This window comes from Marmota monax, unplaced genomic scaffold, assembly GCF_021218885.2.
Source record: "Marmota monax isolate L192 unplaced genomic scaffold, Marmota_monax_Labrador192_F-V1.1 WCK01_AAM20220418_F8-fsc00167, whole genome shotgun sequence".
Lineage (NCBI taxonomy): Eukaryota > Metazoa > Chordata > Mammalia > Rodentia > Sciuridae > Marmota > Marmota monax.
The window spans coordinates 393,930-412,510 of record NW_026694116.1 but is presented as its reverse complement, the minus strand read 5'-3'; the positions used below and the strand labels follow the sequence as shown (position 1 = coordinate 412,510).

The 18,581-nt window shown below is 54.4% G+C and overlaps 1 protein-coding gene across 6 annotated transcripts in view; it reads left to right on the top strand.

Moving 5' to 3' along the window:
• The window catches only part of Ehmt1 (euchromatic histone lysine methyltransferase 1), a 151,723-nt gene extending 138,360 nt beyond the window's left edge, over positions 1-13,363 (top strand). For all 6 annotated transcript variants that reach the window (XM_058585878.1, XM_058585877.1, XM_046465677.2 and 3 more), the window contains 9 exons: positions 347-501; positions 1,317-1,484; positions 1,583-1,727; positions 2,520-2,597; positions 3,828-3,943; positions 4,879-4,965; positions 5,245-5,323; positions 11,759-11,934; positions 12,116-13,363. In XM_058585878.1, coding sequence (XP_058441861.1) covers positions 347-501; positions 1,317-1,484; positions 1,583-1,727; positions 2,520-2,597; positions 3,828-3,943; positions 4,879-4,965; positions 5,245-5,323; positions 11,759-11,934; positions 12,116-12,296 — 1,185 coding nt within the window. In that variant the 3' untranslated portion in view covers positions 12,297-13,363. The remainder of the gene's footprint in view (positions 1-346; positions 502-1,316; positions 1,485-1,582; positions 1,728-2,519; positions 2,598-3,827; positions 3,944-4,878; positions 4,966-5,244; positions 5,324-11,758; positions 11,935-12,115) is intronic.
• The last annotated feature ends 5,218 nt before the right edge of the window (positions 13,364-18,581 follow it).

The window sequence follows — 18,581 nt, the reverse complement described above, 5'->3', positions numbered from 1 at the left end:
GGGGCAATGGACCACTGATCCACATTCCCAGCCCTATTTTGTATTTAATTTAGAGACAGCATCTCACTGAGTTGCTTAGTGCCTCACTTTTGCTGAGGCTGGCTTTGAACTTGAGATCTTCCTGTCAGCCTCACGAGCCGCTGGAATTACAGGCATGCGCTATACTACAATTTTGACTTTTAAAATAGGAAGAAAGGGTGCTGTGGAGTTCAGGTAGGAAACTGGTCTCTGGACTGTGAGGCCCTTCTTCAGGCCCGAAAGCAGAGGGGTTGCTATCACCTGGTCTCAGCACCTTGCACCTGGCCAGGAGTGTCGTTCACGGGGCTCTCACTGTGTCTCTGCCCAGGAGGAAAACATCTGCCTGCACTGGGCTGCATTCTCGGGTTGTGTGGACATAGCTGAGATACTCCTGGCTGCCAAGTGTGACCTGCACGCCGTGAACATCCACGGAGACTCACCCTTGCACATCGCTGCCAGGGAGAATCGCTACGACTGTGTCGTGTAAGTGTGTTGCTGTCCTCGGCCCTGAGGGCTGCTCAGTGGTCATGTCCATACCAGGTCTGACACCAGTGCAGCCCTCAGTTCTTGGTGGTGGACAAGTGTCCTTGGGGTCTTGCAGGGAAAGGAGCATATTTCCCAGTCCCCTCTGAGATCAGCTGTGGCATGTTTCTGGCTTAGGGAGTGTGGTCCTGTAGAATCCCAAATTCTTAGTTTGAACCTTGGGCCGAATCTTAGACCTAACACTCCTACCAGGAAGCAGTGTGGGGACAGTTCTTCTCCAAGTGAGGCCCTCAGCGGCTTTTGGGTGTCCCATCCCAGGAGCAGGGTTCCCTGTAGACAAGGCTAGAGCTGTGAGTAGAGCCAATATTGGCTGCCCAGGGTCCTCTTTAAACACACCCTGTTCTGGTGGGGTCCTGGGTGGAGTCTTTGCTTCTGGGGAAGGAGGGAACGTGTGACTGCTGCCTCACTTGAAGTGCTGTGCCCAAGGTGAGGCTGTGGCCCCATCAGTGTGGTCACACTCTGGCTGCCCACCCTGCTCAGGGCCAGAACAGAGTCTTCTCCCCGTCGTCTCTCCCCTTATCCCTGTGGATAAATCTGAAATAAAAATCACTGGCCATCCTAGTTCTTGCACACCCTTCCTGCGACCACTGGGTGTGGGGCAGAGTGAGGCCTGGTGCCCTAGGCCGTACATGTGGAGGGCGTGGCAAGGTGGACCCTGCTCTGTTCCTAGCCAGTAGACTCATTTGATAAATCTCATCTTTGTCTCTTATAAATTCAGATTTGGATGTTTTGTTGGCTTACGTTTTTCCTTTTAGCCTCTTTCTTTCTCGGGATTCAGATGTCACCTTAAAAAACAAGGAAGGAGAAACACCCCTGCAGTGCGCGAGCCTTGACTCGCAGGTGTGGAGCGCGCTGCAGACCAGCAAGGCTCTGCGGGACTCGGCCCCCGACAGGCCCGCCCCTGTTGAGAAGACGGTGAGCAGGTGAGGAGGCCCCAGAGCCAGCAGCTCTGTGGGCACTTGTGACCTTTGGGAGCAGGCCCCGCTGGGCAGAGCTCCTGATGGCCCCCTATCCCTGGCAGAGACATTGCTCGAGGCTATGAGCGCATCCCCATCCCCTGTGTCAACGCTGTGGACAGCGAGCCCTGCCCCACCAACTACAAGTACGTCTCCCAGAACTGCGTGACCTCCCCCATGAGCATCGACAGGAACATCACTCACTTGCAGGTTGGTGGGGAGGGACACTGGACAGACCAGGAGCCGGGGCCTCGGGAGCCTGGGCTCTGGGTTTTCTTCCTACTCTCAGCAGAGGGCTGCAGTGGCATGGTGGTATTTTTGTAGCAGTTACCTCCCACAAAGGAGGTGGAGGGCAGAAGAAGATTCTGCCAGAAAAAGGATCCTGAGTCCCACGCTGGACGCCGCGGGGCCCGCCTCTTAGGCTTTGCTGGTCCAGAGCAGGGCCAAGCATTCCCCAGCCCGTGGTTGCTCAGGGTGCTGGTGCTGCCTGGTCCTTGGGTCAGGAAGGAGAGGAGTCCCATGCAGAGCCTTGGAGGCACCCTTGGCCCCCAGCTCCCACTGCAGGGTGCAGTCTAACAAGTGTCTGTGGGGTTGTGCAGGCCACCAGGTAGTTGTGACTTGCAGTCTTTTCCTTTTATGGCTGAAATCAGACCTTCTCAAAGGCTGTCCTTGTGGCTTTGTTTGTGGGTAGCCCCACCACCCTCCTGGGGTGTTGGTTCTTGGCCTCAGGTGAGAGGCTGTGGGCCCTGACTCGTCTTCCTGTGGAGTCTGGCCTTTAACTCCTTGGGGGCTGTGCCTCATTGACCTCCCCTTCCTCTCCTCAAGCACTCAGTGACTTTCTTAATGTCCCAAGTGTCCTTTCTGGCTCTCCTGAGAAAGACCATATCAGACAAAGGGTAATTTTGACAATTTGCAACACATGTGACCATGACTATACTGGGAGGAAGAGTAGGGGGCCAAGTCTGCCCGTGTCTGATGGTGCCCTGCTACTCTCATCCCCAGTACTGCGTGTGCATAGACGACTGCTCCTCCAGCACCTGCATGTGTGGCCAGCTCAGCATGCGCTGCTGGTATGATAAGGTGAGGATTGTTCCTTTGCTGCAGATGTGCTTGCGGGGTAAGTTCTGCTGGAGGAGGGGCACAAAAACACGTCACTTCCTGTTCCAAGACTGTCCCAGCGACTTGGGGAGTGGGAACCAGAGGTGAGCTGGTGTGCATAGGCAGAAGGAGGCCACAGGCTGGGAGGAGGGCTTTTCTGGGCAGTTCCAGGGGTCCTGGAACTGGAGTTGGCCTGGCTCAGCCACAGGAGGAAACCTTTGTTGCAATGTCTGCTGAGCTCTGCCTTGTCCTTGCCAGTGTGAGTGGTGTGAGATGCACAGAGGGATGGTACAGGCTGGGGCTGGGCTGGATGGAGGGAACATCACTGGGCAGGGTGGCCAGGGCAGCCTCGGGCTTGGAAGTGACTAGCAGGTGCTGGCAGGAAAAGCCCAGTGAGAGGCCCTGAGGGAAAAGCTAAGAAGAGAAGGGTTCAAAGGCCCAGGGTGCAGTTCAGGAACGTAGTGGAAGGCTTGGTTTGGGAGTCCAGGGGTCACTGGTGGGAGGGGCTGGAGTGTTGGGTGAAGAAGCAGCAGGCTGAGAATGGGGACAGCAGAGTCTTTCCCAAGGGATCTTCAGAGGAGGAGGAAATTGTGGAGCGTGAAATGTGTTTTCTGAATGACAGGAGGTCACCAAGAGAGGGCTGGCAGAGCTGGCAGGTACCAGTAGATCTTGTCCTGGGGTGTGGCTCCTGCAGGGCAGGGCAGGAGCAAGTATTCCAAGGGTAGTTGCAGCTGCTCAGAATACTCCGAAGGCTCAGGCGTGTACACGACCCTTGTCTGGCTTGGGGTGTAGAAAGGGAGCAGGTGGTGGGGTCCCCAGATGCAGGGACTTTCAGAGCAGCAAGGTCAAGTGTACAGGAGTGTCCAGGAGGTGCCAACCACCTAAAGGAAGTGGGGACCCCATGCTGTAGCCCTGGACTGACTGAGAAGACAAGGCAGGAGGGCAGGGAGGACCGTGGACGAGCAAGGACCAGGTGAGCTCCCTGAAGCCTCCACAGCCACTCAGCTCCTGGCGGGGCTCTGCTCCAAGCCCTTGGTGTAGAGCTTTACCCCATGTTCCCCAGCAGGTGTTTCAGAGTTTGACTAGAAATCATGGGTTTTATGTCCATTTGAGGCCACACTGGACACTCTATAAAAATGTATCTGTGTCCACCCTTTTGGAAAGAAAAGCAACTGATTCTGCTAAGCCCTCATAGCTGCTGTCTGTCCATAGGACGGCCGACTCCTGCCAGAGTTCAACATGGCTGAGCCTCCCTTGATCTTCGAGTGCAACCACGCCTGCTCCTGCTGGAGGAACTGCCGCAACCGTGTCGTGCAGAATGGTCTCAGGTGTGAGGCGTGCGGGTGCCTAGTCACCCTGGACTAGAGTGTGTGGGTATGGGTGGAGCGATGTCTTGTGCTCTAGAAAGGGCGCAGCCTGTGACGGCCAGCCGTGCACCACTCAGACTCAGCTAGAGAGGAAGGTGGTGTTGGGCACGGCGCCGAAGGCAGAGGCGGTGATGCAGCCTGAGTTCCCATGCCCTTCTTCAATGGGACGGACTTCATCCTAACAGAGCACTCCTGCTGCCTTCTGTGCTCACCCACTGTGTCTCTGGCAGCCAGTGGTGACATCTGATGGCAGCTAGTCTGCAGGCTTCTTCCTTGTCACTCAAGCCCTCCGTTCTACGAGCCTGCCCAGGTTTGGGTCTGACATCAGTAACCGTGGCCTGTGTTGGAGTGCAGACAGAGTGCTTGTGGCTAGCCTGCTCTTCTCTGTCCTCCAGGGACAAGCCCAGTCCTGCCATATCCCCTGGACCCATGAATGGGCCAACAGGATGTGTGTGGCTCTGAGGGGTCCTCAAAACTGGGGGAGACTCCCCAAGCATGGTCTGCTTCAGTGCCCAAGGCTCTGAGGAGCTTGCTTAGCTCCTTCTGATGTCACTGCCTGGGTGGCCAACAGCATAGCATCCCGTGCCCTGGCAGTAGGGCTTTCATGCATGAGCATCTTTGGTCCCCATGCCACCCAGAGGAAAACAGGCAGCCACAGTGAGGAAGCTGCTGCACAGGCAGGGCTGCTGCACTCCGTGCCTTGGCATCAGGCCCAGTCTGTGCTCCCAGCTTCCTGGGTGTGAGCTACTGCCGGCCACGTGCAGAGCTGTATGGTTCTCAGATAAGAAACCAGGGCTTTCCTCTTCATCTACTCCTGCCATTCACTGCAGAACATGCCGAGCTGAGTTTGTCTGAGTGCAGGGCACATGTCCATCTCCCCTCTCCCTGTTTTCCAGGGCAAGGCTCCAGCTCTATCGGACACAGGACATGGGCTGGGGTGTGCGGTCCCTGCAGGACATCCCATTGGGCACCTTTGTCTGCGAGTAAGTGGGTCTGGGGTCACTCAGTCTGCTGGCTACATGAGTCATTTCTGGGACACCTGCATGTCTGCACTCCAGGAAAAGCTCTCAGAGCAGGCGCATCCAGTCGCTTGGGAGTGGGGTGCAGCAGAGGCCCTGGTCACACTCGCCCTCCAAGCAGCAGCTCACTGTCTGCCACTGGTCATTGCCCACACTCTTTGCCTGTAGTCATGCTCTGCCTCAGGAATGACCACAGAAGCTTGTTCATGGGGCCGTGGGCGCACTGTCCCCTCTTCACTGCAGGTATGTCGGGGAGCTGATCTCAGACTCGGAAGCCGATGTTCGGGAAGAAGACTCTTACCTCTTCGACCTAGACAACAAGGTGATGTGCTGTGAGGGGCTGGGCATGAGGAGCTGGCTGCAACCCTGAAATGTGGGTGTGAGCTCTAGTTCTGTGCCGCTGGCCCTGGAGACAGACCTACTGAGCCCTGGACAGGGAGTGGACTCCTGAGGGGGAGCCCAGCTCGTGCTGCAGGCCACTCTCCTCACACCCCACTGCACCTCTAGAGCCCGAGATGGAGGGGCCGTGTGCTTGACAGGCAGAGGGACAGAAGGGAACTGCACTATAGATGGAAGGCCTGGGCCAGAATGCCAGCAGGCGCATCCCTCGTTCACTAGGGGTATGCCTAGCTGAGGAACTGCGCTGGGGACTGTTGAGGCCTCCGCCGTTTTGCTGGCTCACAAACCCACTACATCCCTTCAAATGGCTCAAAGTGCTGGAGCACTTTGCTGGTTGAGCCTTTGACTTGCTCCCACCGAAGTTCCTGAGTCCAGAAGTGCTCTCCTAGAACATTCCGGAGATGCCGAGCCAGCACTGGTCGGTGGGGACGTGAGGTTTTCTCACCTTTGACAGTAGCCACCAGACCGCAGAAACAGTATGGTCTCTGCAAATGAGTGCCTCCACAGCTGCCCTCGACCCTAGGTTGTGGTCCCTATCCACCCTAGGTTGTGGTCCCCACAGTCCTCTCCTGGGAGGCCCAGCACCGTGGAACAACATGCTCCCCAAGAGAGGCTGGGTGCTGGGATTCTGGCTCTCTGATGTCTGCGTGTGCAGGGACGCCAGGCCTGAGCGAGGGCAGCCTGTGTGCTCCTGGCAGGCGTCCGGTGCCGTGGGTGCTGTGACTTATAGGGGGCTTCTCCTGGGAACTGTGGCTAGTGATCCTCCTGTTGATTGGTGGTGCCTGTCCTGGTGGACGCTGTGTCTCTTCTGGGTGCCATAGGCCTCCTTCCTGTGTGGCTTTCTTGCCTCCTCGCTATGCCCTCAGCAAGTTTGGTCCTTGTTCCTGTTGGGGTCTGACTTACCAGTCTTCTCCTGTATGCCTATTTGGCTTTTGTGATGCCCTAGTTAGAGTGTGAACCCAAGTGAGTTCCAGAAGTCACCCTTGAGCCCTCACATTTGGGTCCATGCCCCATGGACTTGGTCAGCTCAGGTTTTATTTTCCGCCTGGATGCCTGTCTCTTGCACCCTGGTTGGGAGACCACCCTCCCTGCTGTAGTGACTGTTACCACAGCTCAAGTGTCCCCAGTGCCTGGGCTTGCCCACCCAAGTCTCAGGTACTGATTTCCACATGTACTGGAGCCCTTGACGAGGGCCTTGGTCTTCATTGTTTCATGTAGGTTTTGAAATCAGCTTGAAACTCCCGTGGGATTCACTGGGGGTATGCCGAGCTGAGGAACTGCGCTGGGAGCTATTGAGGGATTCACCATTTTGCTGGCTCACAAGCACACTGCATCCCTTCGAGTGGCCCAGGCGACTGGTGCACCCTGGGTTTCTGTGGTCTGATGTTGAGTCTTCTGTGGAGCTTCCCTTAATCAAATGGATTTTTGCTTTTCCCTTTGGGTTACCTTTTAAGTCTGTTTCAGCTGTACTAAGTGCACATGCTGGTACAGCCACAGCCAAGAGGAGATGTTCACCACCTGAGTCCCCACAACTGCTCAGCCTGCCCGCCTTCCCTGAAGGTGAGCTTTTCCTGCGTTAGGATGTCCAGTGAGGGGTCTCTGTCTGCCTGTGTCGTGCCAGCCACACCACAGTGGCTGCCTGCTTCTCTGACTCAGCAGCTTGTGCTTGCACATGGCCCCGTTGTTTCCAGCTCTCTGCTGGGAACTACCTGCTGTGACTTGAAGCCATCCAGGGTGTGAGTTTTCATTTCTCTTGGTAAAACACCTGGGAGTGGAGTCACCAGGTCATGTGGTAAAAGTACATTCAACCTTAAAAGAAACTGCCGGTTTTCCAAGGTGGTTATTCCACTTGTGTTCCCACCAGCAACAGAGGAGAGTTCCAGGCATTGTTGTTTTAATTTGCATTTCCTGGGTGGTTGACAGTATTGAACACATTTTCCTGTGCTTATTAGATGTTCTTACATCTTATTTTTGTGAAGTAGCTTTAAACATGTGGCCTGTTTGGGTTGGACTGCTTGTCTTCTTGGGTTGTGAGGTCTCTTTGCATCTTCTGACCCCTGAGCACACCAGTGCCTCCCAGGCCCCTGCTCCACTGGGAGCAGACCCCACTGTGTCCACCTGAGCACCACTGTCTCAGGGCCCGAGTGTGTCAGCATCTCAAGTGCCCTGCCTAGATCCTGCCCCACCTGTGCCCCTTCTCACCTGCTTTGGGCCTTTGCTCCAGCTTTACCCTGTTCACAGGGCCCTGGGGGTGTGGGCCCTAAGCTGCCTTCTGTGGCTTATCTGCCACAGACCTAGCTGGAGGGTTTCTTGACCAGATAAACTTAGGAAGAGCTGCACCAGTGTCTGAGGACCCTGTTGAAGACCTCTTTGAGACTGGCAACAGGAGCCTCTACAGTAGGAACGCGTGAAGGAGGGCATGGCCCTCACTGTCTCTGTTGTGGGAGGGACTCTAGCTGATCAGGCTAGGCAGGTCTGGAAGGGCTGCTAGCTCCAACACCGGGACCTGAGGCTCAAGAGTGGCCCTTGGTCTCTGGGAGACCTGCATCGTGCACCACTGCCTCTGAAGATCTGTGAGCTACATGCTGATGGGTGGCCATTGTGTGCCCCAAGGGCTATGCACACCAGCTTGCTGTCCTTTGGGGGTGTCTCTGGGGTTCTGAGCTCACTGGAGATTCTTTTGAGATGTGAGGGTGTGCTTGTTGGCTACCATGGATGCCACTGAAGCCTGGGGATGCTTGGTGCAGAATGGGGCAGTTCCTGGGGTGAGAGGAGGGTTGTTTTAAAGCTCTGTGTGTCATCTCTGGGCCTGTAGTTCTGGACAGAAGCACCAAAGGAGAGCAACAACCAGGGGACCCCACCTGAGCTCCAGTCCTGCAGGAAGCACCTTCCCCTCTGGCGTCTGGGCAATGGGTGTGCAGATGGGCACCCTGTGTTTCCAGTGGGCGAAAGCGAGTCCCTGCAGTGTGGTCAGTGGTGAGCACCAGCCAGGCATCTGTGCGGAGGCAGCTGCTCTTCAACAAGGAGAGGGCTGTCCCATGACCATGCTGCGCCCTGCCAGGTCTCACACATGTGTGCCGGCTCCCTTGGTCCCTGCCCCAGTGCTTCCTGCAAACTGGGAGGATGGGCTGGAGCTCAGTGGCAGTTTGTCGGAGGTACTGTGTTCTTCTGTTTCCGTCTAGGGGGCTGGGTTCATTGTTTCTGTTCAGCAAAGAATTGAAGAACAAGCCACAGAGATAGCAAACAAGCAGCAGGTTTATTCCAAAAGCACCAGTGACAGACTTCTCCAAAGAGAAGGGACCCCCAAGCTGGGAGTCCAATGGGGGAGTTTTGGCCTGTTCTTTTTATGGTCTCTGGAATTTCCTCCTTTCATCATCTCCTCTCCTGTCCCCGCGCCCCTGGCTATTCATTGGTGTTCCCTGTGTCCACACATCTGCTTTAGTTTCTCTATTGGGTCCCCTGCTTGTGTCCACAAGCACTTATGCCAAGCAGGAAGTTGACCTCTTTGGAAGACCCTCTCCATGCTCCTTTGGCCTGGCCCTGCCCTGATGACTTCACTCACCATCTTGCCCTTGCTGCCTCTGCCCTTCCACATCTCCCTCACTTCAGCGGGTCCTGGAAGGAAATTTGTGGCGCCTGATTCCTGTCCTCTGGATGGGAATGGTCCTCCCCTTCCCCTTCACCTGACGTCTCTGTACCATGGAGATTCTGAGCTGTGTTTCATGGGGCTTCTGTCATGTCACCCCTTGTACATTTGTTAAATGAAATGCTTCTTTATAAAAAACAAACCTTAGTTTCCGAGTCACCCTAGTGGGAGGGGGCAGGAAGCCTCACACTGGCCATTTAGCTGCCTGTTCCAGGGTGAGGAGGAGGCATAAAAACTACGGGTTGCAAAGCAAGTTTGGTCTTTTTATTTCGTCTGGGTCGAGTGGCCCTGTGGACTGTGGATTTTCTCTGCTCAGTGTGCTCTGACCAGTTACAGCCATTCTTTGTCTCCTGTGCTCCTGCTTTCTGGCACCCACCAGGCTGCTCCGTCCAGCCCATCCACACCTGGAGCCAGCCCTTTGCCCAGGGCGTTGTCTTCCTTTCTGGAGAATGACTTTCAGACCCAGCTCTCACTGCTGTTAGGGTGCATTGCTAGACCCTCTATCCGGAGGCCAGCGATGAAGGAACCGGGGTTTTGCTGGTTCTCAGTGATGTTTCCAGTCCATGTTTTGATGCAGGGCTTTTACCCAGCTGGTTTGATTTCATTCTTGTGTCTCTTACAGTGAAAATCTTGTTTGCTGGGAATTCTGGTTTTGGGTCCTCATTGTCATCCAGCGGCAGTAGGCACAGATGTTGGATGTGCTGGGTGCCTCTGTGGTGGGGCCTTTGGGTACGCTCCACTCAGGACACATGAAGTATTGTGTTTCGCTTCTCGGTGGTTGTCACCAGTGAGATTTCATTTCACTTCATTTACGTTTTGGAATTATGATTTTTAATCTCACAGAAGATTTCATACTTTAAAATTAGAGTAGTATGTTGCTTCTGTCCATGTCCTTAGTACTCCTGTGCCTGCTGCCTGAGTCTGGGAGCTCAGAGACCACAGGGGCTCTGGTGCAGTACTTGGCATCTGGTGAGGGCCATGGCCTGGTGCCTCATCAGCACCTCCACTTGTTGTGTCCCTGTGCAGAGAGGCGGCAGCTCTGGAGCCCCTTTCCTCAGGTGTGGTCCCCCCAGGGCTGCCTCAGGACCTGGCCACCTCCTGACATGTTCTTGGGCAGTGTGAAGGACGTGGAGATATTTTGACCACAGCAGCTATCCTCTGCTACCAGTAACCATTTGTAGAACTGTGACAGTGTAGGCACAGTCCTTCTCACACAAGTAGTGGTACAGAGTGTGTGTGTGTGTGTGTGTGTGTGTGTGTGTCTGTCTGTCTGTCTGTCACCCTCTCTGCCTGTCCTGTACCACAGGGTCAGCGTGCTGTCAGGACGGGACATGCAGCTCTCCCTCAGCCTTTTCACTCAGGACATCGGGATTGAGGTTGGCTCTTGCTGGCTTTACAGAAGGCATTGAGGTGACTGACTGTGAAGAGACACTTGGTTTGACATTCACCGTCACCAGAGGGTCCCTGAAGCTGGTGACCTCTTGGTGGCGAGTTAACAGTGGTGGATTTTGATTAAATCCACACCTGATTCTTTTTATCATTTGCTTCTCTTCCGAGACCTCTGCTTCCTGAGTTGTCTTGCACTGGGAGCACCCTGGTTCTCCTGGTTGTGGGCAGCTATCACCTCTGCACAAGGACACCCACCCCAGGGCAGGGTCTAGTTCCCCTGGGGTAGATCACATCAGGCTGTCCTCCTCCTGGTGTCCCATGGAGTGCATGCCTGAGCCTCTTGGGGCAGGCCCAGGTCATGGGTTGCTGTGTCTTTTATTTTGGTGGCTGCTGTGGAGTTTGCTCCCACCGTGGCCTCTGAGGGCATCCGTTCTTGTGGGGTGTTGATGGAGGGAACTAGTCTGTGTCGACGACTCTGACTGTCCTGGAGTCCAGGCTTCACCTCATCCCAATGTTACACACTGGGGAGCTGTCTCCTGCCCTGTGCTTCCCTGTGGTTGGTGTGGGTTTGGGCCTCTTAACCTCTGTGAGTGCCATTGGGCCTCCCGTGAATGCTAATGCAGATGTGACCAGGAGGCCAGGAGCAACCTCTGGCACCAACCCTCTCCTCCACAGGACTCGGGTCTGTGCAGATGTCTCCTCAGCACATCTCCTCCTGGTTGTGCTCTTCTGAGCTGGCTGTTCCCTGACATGCTGATGGCCTTCTGCTGTGTGGTATCCATACCGCAAGCTCAGCTATTCAGGCTGTTGTGTTCTGGTGGTGCAGGCTGGGTACACAGCAAGGGTGGTCACAGCCTCTCCTGGAAGCACCTGGGGTCTGTCCAGCCTGGGCAGCTTCATGCAATCCTGTAGGACAGTGCCCGGGCCCTTGCTGCTGTTGACCTGGATCTCCTGTGTTCCTCACTATGCAGCCTCTGCTTAGGCAGCAGCAGCATCTCTCAGTCTGGATCCCTAGGTGGAAAACTCTGCATCTGAAGGGCTCCTGGGTCGGTGCAGTTCACCCAGTCTCCATCCTACTGTGATGCCAGATGAGTCTGTGGGCTGCCTGGCGCCCTGGTCCTCTCTGCCCTCAAGTTAGCAAGAAGCCCTCTTTCTGTGTCCTGGCATAGGTCTATACAGAGGCCCTGCCCTGCCCTTCCAAGTCTCTGCGTTGTTGCCACAGCCCTCAGGAGAAGATCCCTTGAGTGTCCTGGGGCTGAGGGCACTCCTGGGCGCCACTGCTGGGCTGCGGCCTCCGCGACTATCTTGCTTTCTCGCCCCTAGGATGGAGAGGTGTACTGCATTGACGCACGGTTCTACGGGAACGTCAGCCGGTTCATAAACCACCACTGCGAGCCCAACCTCGTGCCCGTGCGCGTCTTCATGTCTCACCAGGACCTGCGGTTTCCCAGGATCGCCTTCTTCAGCACCCGCTTGATCCAGGCTGGAGAACAGCTCGGGTACGTAGGGCCTCCCAGGTGCAGCAGGAGGGGCAGGTGTGGGCATTGCTTCCTGGTCACACATGTGCCGCCAGAGTGGGGCGCTCTCTGACCATCAGAGCCTGGATGGGACAGTCTGGGGAGGGCAGCCTGCCTGACCACCTGGGTCTGGCTGTAGAGGTGCTGAGTTCTGCTCCCCCAGGTTTGACTACGGGGAACGCTTCTGGGACATCAAGGGCAAGCTCTTCAGCTGCCGCTGTGGCTCCCCCAAGTGCCGGCACTCGAGTGCAGCCCTGGCCCAGCGGCAGGCCAGTGCCTCTCAGGAGGCCCAGGAGAACGGCCTGCCAGACACCAGCTCCGCAGCTGCCACTGACCCCCTATGAGATGCAGCAGGGCCAGCGGGAGGCTGGAGATCAGATTCTGATGGACTGCGGTTAGGAGAGGAGGCGGTGCAGAGGGACCAGGGGTGCAGACCCCCCAGCAGTGCTCCAGACCTGGGGCAACCCGGCCTGTTGCTCAGGCTGGGGCACACTTTGGACTGTGTGCCTCACAAGACGCTGGGGTTCCACATGGCGTGACCTTGTGAGTTTCCCGTGGTGGTTTGTCTTTTCGACGTTCCTCGTTTCTTCCTCTGATCTCTGAGGTCCTCACTCCACCACTGGGTTGGTTTTTTCTCCTGTCCAGCCCAGACTCCTGTGTGGTACCCGCCCAAACCACCATCACCCACAGCTGCTCCGTTAGACCTGCCTACCCTCTCCCTATGTGGCTGGTGCCTGCTCCCAGGTGCCTCAGGGAGAACCCTCCCTCCTGTCACAGCCTGGGCGAGGTCAGGCAGAAAACGTGGGTCTGCTTTTTAAAGAAATCCTATATCTAGTCCTATGTATCAAAACTCTAACTGGCGCTTCTTTGTGAGGAAGCAGTTGGTGCAGATGGACCTGCACCTGCCCAGCCAGGCCCTTGAGGCTGGCCCCCTCTGATGATCTGAAGCCACCTGCGATGACGTCGAGTCAGCTGATTTGCTTCCTACCCTTATCGAACACAAGGACAGACAAAGAATAAACACAACACAGACAACGGTGCTGAACCTGGTGTGGTTTCTACTCACCACCTGAAAATAAACTATCAACTGTAAAAAGAGAACAAAGTGATTTTAGAATAAAATGCAGGAAAAACTTTTTTAAAACATTAGTCTTGTAGTTGAATAAATTTGCCGTCGCCTTTTGTGTGGCGGCCTGGCAGGTCATGTACTTTTTTTGGCATATACCTTTCTAAATACTGTAACTAGTGCAGCAACCGTGGGTTTTTTTGTGTGACTCTTCTAAAACATTCATATTGCAGTCATGTTTATTTTTTCTGTTAAAATGTTTTTGACAGTTTTAAGAGCAGTCTTTTGGCTCAGACCATTTCTTGTTCTGTTTTCAATGAAATCAATAAAAAAGAAGTACTTTAAGTGGAGTTTCACTGTGGCACCACGCTGTGCTGGTCTCTGCAGAGCCCCACACATGCATGTGCCGCCCTGGGCACTGGGGCCAGGCTCTGCCTGCTGCCCCACGTCCCCCGTGCAGACTGCAGGGAAGCCTTTGGCGAGTGCCCTTGCCGGGTGGCTGGCGTGCCTGTGCGTGCGTGTGTCCGGCGCCAGGATTTGGGGCCAGGAATCATGCTAAAGGCCTCTGTGAGGCAGAGGCGAGCCCCCACATCCCTGAGTGGGTCTGGTCAGCACAGTAGGGCTGGAGCTGGGCCTCCTGCTGTGCTCCTGCAGGGCTGGCCTCCTTTGCCACAGGAGAGCTTGTAAGCTCTATGAAAAATAGATTAGAGACTCTGGTTTTCAACATAGTTCACTCATTAGGCGCTTCACAGAGGGAGAGCAGCCCTCCTGCACTTGGCAAGCAGCCTGAGCAGGGTGCCTTCCTTCAGGCTGTGGCCACTCCACGTCAGGCGCTGTTGGGCCAGGGAAGAGGTCAGTTTCTTCCAGGAGCACTTGGACCTTGGCCCATACATGCTCAGGGTGGGTTTGTGATGCAGAGCTGGCAGATCACCTCAGCCTGGAGGTGGCAGAAGGAGCTGCCTGGAACTTGGATATAAGGCACAGTTGACCCCACCAGGCCTGGGAGGGGAGGTAACCTGGGACGGCTTGCAGTGGGTCAGCTGACCACGTTTTGCCTCTGGATCACCTGCCTGTTCTGGGTCAGGTGCTGGATGTACAGCAGCTGTGTGCTGAATCAGACCCAGGCCAGCTGAGGACCTCTGGGGTATCGGGAAGGTGAGCAATAAAGGGGGAAACCTGGTGGGGCCAGGGCCCCTCCATAGGCCTCATCATGGCCAATTTTGACCATTTGAAACAGGAACCCACCTCGTGAGCCTGATGTGGGCTGCTGTGTCTCACTGAACCTAGACTGCCCTATGGTGGTCACTGTGGCCCCAGGGGTGGGGCTGGGTGGCACTGTGATGGGAGGATCTGCCTCATCTCCCCTCTTCCCTTTTGTTCTCCTTGGATAAATTAAAATCTAAAGCCCAGGGTCAGGGCGGAGAGTGTAGTTCAGTGGTAGAATGCTTACCTAGTTTCTGCCGGGCCCTGGGCTTGCTCCTTAGAACTGCAAAGTGTAAAAAAATTAATAAAAAAATAAGTAAAACCTGGGGTTAAATCTAAAACCATGGAGGTGATTCTTGAGTTCCTGTAGCAACCAGAGCCCCTTACCTGGGCAAATTGTTAACACTGGACAAAGCCCCAGTGTCTGTCCTGGGCAGGTGGGAAGGCCCCCGCTTGCTGGTTGGGAAACTGAATTTCACGTTTGTGTGAAGGCTTGATTTGCAGTGCAGTGCTCAGTCTGACAGGCGCCCTCACCAGGTGGCCTTCTGCTTATCCTGGTAGAGGTCCTTCCCACTGCTGTCCTGCCCCTCCCACTGGTCCCCACCCCCACAGGGCCCTGGCTGTGTTGGTGCTTTTTGGATCCAGAGTGGTTTTGCCTGCTCTGGAACAGGAGGGTGCCGTGGGCTTCTCCCTGTGCCTCCTCTGCTCTGGCCTGTGCAGTGTCAGTGCTGTGACCTTTCCCACCTGGACAAGGACCCAGTGCTGGGAGCAGGTGGCCCACCCCTGCCGAGAAGGGGTCTTCAAGGGCTCTCGGGTCTGCCACTTCATTGCTTGTCTCGGCTGGCCTGGGCCTCCCAGGCTCAAGGGCCTCCCAGGCTCAAGGGCCTCCCGGGCTGGGGCTGCAGGTGAATGATGCACCCAGCTCCCCTCGCCTTTCCTTCCCCTTCCCCTTCCCCTTCCCCTTCCACCAGGGAGTGAACCCAGGGTGCTTAACCACCGAGCCACATCCCCAACCCCTTTTTTGTATTTTATTTAGAGACAGGGTCTTCCTGAGATGCTCAGGGCCTCAGTCTCCTAAGCTGCCACGCCTGACCCCCTCGTGGGTTCTTTGTTCTTCCTTCTCTCTTGTGGCCATCTTTTATTCACTGCACTGTGTTTTCTGTTAGAGATTGCTCTGGAGTTCATACTATTCATCTTCTGTTTACCACGTGGTCTACTTTCCTGTTACTGACCACCCTCAAAGCCTTTGTGACAGTGTGCGTGTCCCTCCCTGTAGCTTGCACTCCCAAGGCATCGCCCACACCCTCTCGCGGGCTGGGCTCTGTGAGGCCATAGTCAGTTTAGAACGTGGCCTTTCTCCCCAGAGAAACTGAGCCCAGCGCCATTGTGTCTCCCCAGTGCTCCTGGCCAGACCACCCTGCTCTGCCTCCTGAGGTGGCGCCTATGTGGGCGCCTGTGTGGTCTGGGGTCTCTGCCAGCTGCTGTGAGGCTTGGCTGCTCTGCAGCGTACCAGTCTCTCCTCTGGGACTGATGCTCTGTCGTCTGCCTGCTGGTCGATGGGCATGGCAGTGAGTCATGCTGCTGCGAGCTGGCTCTCGTGTGGGGCTGTGTGCTTCCACTCCTCCTGGACGTCCACGCCTAGAGGAGGAGCTGCCGGCCCACGTGGCAGCTTTTCAGCCTTTGCTCGCGCAGGAGTGGAGGTTCTCTGCACATCTGTACCACCACTTCCTGTCATCCATCTTTTATATATTTTTTTGGTGCTGGGGATTGAACCCAGGGGTACTGTACCACTAAACCACACCACAGCCCTTTTTGTTTTTTATTTTGAGACAGGGTCTCGCTAAGTTGCCCAGACTGGCCTGGAACTTACCACCCTCTGCCTTGGCCTCCTGAGTTTCTGGGACTCAGGTCTAGCTTGTTCATCTGTTGATACAGCCATCCTACTGGAAGTGCTGTCTCACGGTGGTTTTGATTTGCATTCCCTAATGACTATGTTTTTATGCAGTTATTGGCTATTTGTGTTTCTTTGGAGAAACATCTATTGGAGTCCTTTGCATATTTTTAAACTGGGTTGTCCCCTTCCTGATTTACTGGAGTCCTCTGTGTGCTCCAGACACAGTCCTCTTATTGAAAGTGCCCCCTCCCCCACCTCACTTCATAGCAGGGATGGGTCTGAGCATCATTCCGTGACTCATCCTGGTCAATACCATACAATGCATTCCCAGAGCCAAGAGAACAGGGCCACTCCATGCCTACAAGTGGCCTTCTGTTAAACTGTTTATCTATTTTACCATTAAAGATTTTCCCTAAAAGTTAAGATACACATTGGCCCTAGTACCCCAAAGGGTAGCACTTCATCTCTGCACCTCGGGCCCCTGCAGGGTCTTCAAGGGCAGTGACTGGCCAGGAGTCATCCCCTCCTGAAGGGCCCACTGAGGCTCTGCAGCTAGGTCATATCATGCTGCACATTTTTAGTACATTATTGGGTTGAATTTGCTAATACTGTATTGAGGAATTTTGTATCTGTTCATTAGAGATATTGGTCTGTAGTTTCTTTCTTTGGCAGGAGCAGTGGGCTGAGGATTGAACCTGGGAATGCTCTACCACAGAGCTACATCCCCAGCAGTTTTTAGTTTTTTATTTTGAGACACACTCTCACTATGTTGCTAAGGCTGGCCTCAAACTTGGGATCCTCTGGCCTTAGCCTCCTGAGCTGCTGGGATCACAGGCCTGGCCACTGCCTGTCACTGTGCCAGCTGTGGCTTCTTTCTTTCTTTCTTTCTTTCTTTTTAGTTGTCAATGGATCTCCCTCCCTCCCTCTCTCCCTCTCTCTCTCTCTCTCTTAGTTGTAGGTGGGCACAATAACTTATTTTTATGTGGTGCTGAGGATCGAACTGAGTGCCTCACACGTGCTAGGCAGGCGCTCTGTTGCTGAGCCACACCCCCAGCCCTGTAGCTTATTTCTCGCAGTGTCCCATTGGTCTGGGCATCAGGGTCCTGTTGGTCCTGTTGGCCTCGTGTTATGAATTAGGGGTGTTGCCTTTGCTTCTTTCTTTGAGACTGTGGAGACTCAGAATTGATGCAAACTGGCTTTTGAGGTTGTTGATTTTTCTCTCTTGTTTTCCTGCTTCCAATGTCTTTGGTTTATGCCCTGGTTTTTTAGCATTGGGATCAGTTTCCTGACTGGTTGTCACACACTCGTTTGCCTGTGAGCACTGGTTTTGGGTCTCTATGTTTTCAGCGTCAACTGGTTTAAACTGCTGCTGTTTTGCTGAGACTGTGGTTGGGAGTGAGCTGGGACTTCCCAGCCCTCCCGAGTGCCCTCGTCCTCCCTTCATTTCCAAGGCTACTTGGGTGGGAACTCCTGTCCCGTTCGCTGCATTGAGAGGCACAGTTCCATCGCCTTCCGGCAGCCTCGCTTCTGAAGAGAAGTCAGTGGGCGTCTGCACGCCACATCTATTAAGCTTAGCCAGAAAATTTTTCATTTTAGAAATAATTTTCAGCTCTAGACATTCCATTTGGTTCTCTTTTACAGCTTCAACTCCTCTTTGAGATTCACTGTTATCTCACATGTTCTTGTTTTCCTGTAACTCTCTGAGCATGTTTATAATAGCACTTCTCACTCTTTGTATTTAATTCTGTCATCTGCCCTGTCTCGTTTTGTTTCTGATTTCTCTCCACATGCATCAGGTTTCCTACTTCTATGCATGTCTGCAATTTTCAGTTGGGTGTTGGACAGTAGGGAGACTGTTGTTAAGTATCTGAATTCTGCTGTCTTCTTTGGGGGAATATTGAGTTGGGGGCTCCTGTGCTTCATGTTCAGCCCAACTAGGGCTCCTGTGAAGGCTCCAGTGCAGATTTCTGGAATTTCTTCTCTTTGGTGCTTGACCCCTCAAATTCCAACCAGCTATGTTTCCCTGGACTCTGACTGGTCCTGTAATCTCAGTAGGAAGATTGGGCTCTGCTTTATCTCCTCCTCCTTAGACTGGCTGGAAACTTGTTTCTAGTTAGAGAGGCAGGCAGGTGAGGGGTTGAAGCATGATTTGTCTGTCTTCTTCCAGGGGTTGATGGCTTACACCTCCTGTTGTCCAGTGTCTAAAAGCAGCTCCATGAACTTTTGCCTTATTTTATGGTTTAAGGCAGCATTTTACCTAGTATCTATTACCAGTTACTAGTACATGGTGTTCAGAAGCAAAATTAAAGATTATATTTTTGTTTTATTTCAAAATGGAATTTGCCAAATGCCAATTCCAGTACTGTCTGTTGGGTATACTCTCCCTGCCCCACAGCTCTTGGCTTTCACCCTGATGTGCATGCCCCGTTTCTGGAGTGCTGTCCCATTAGGTTGTGCCTCCATAAC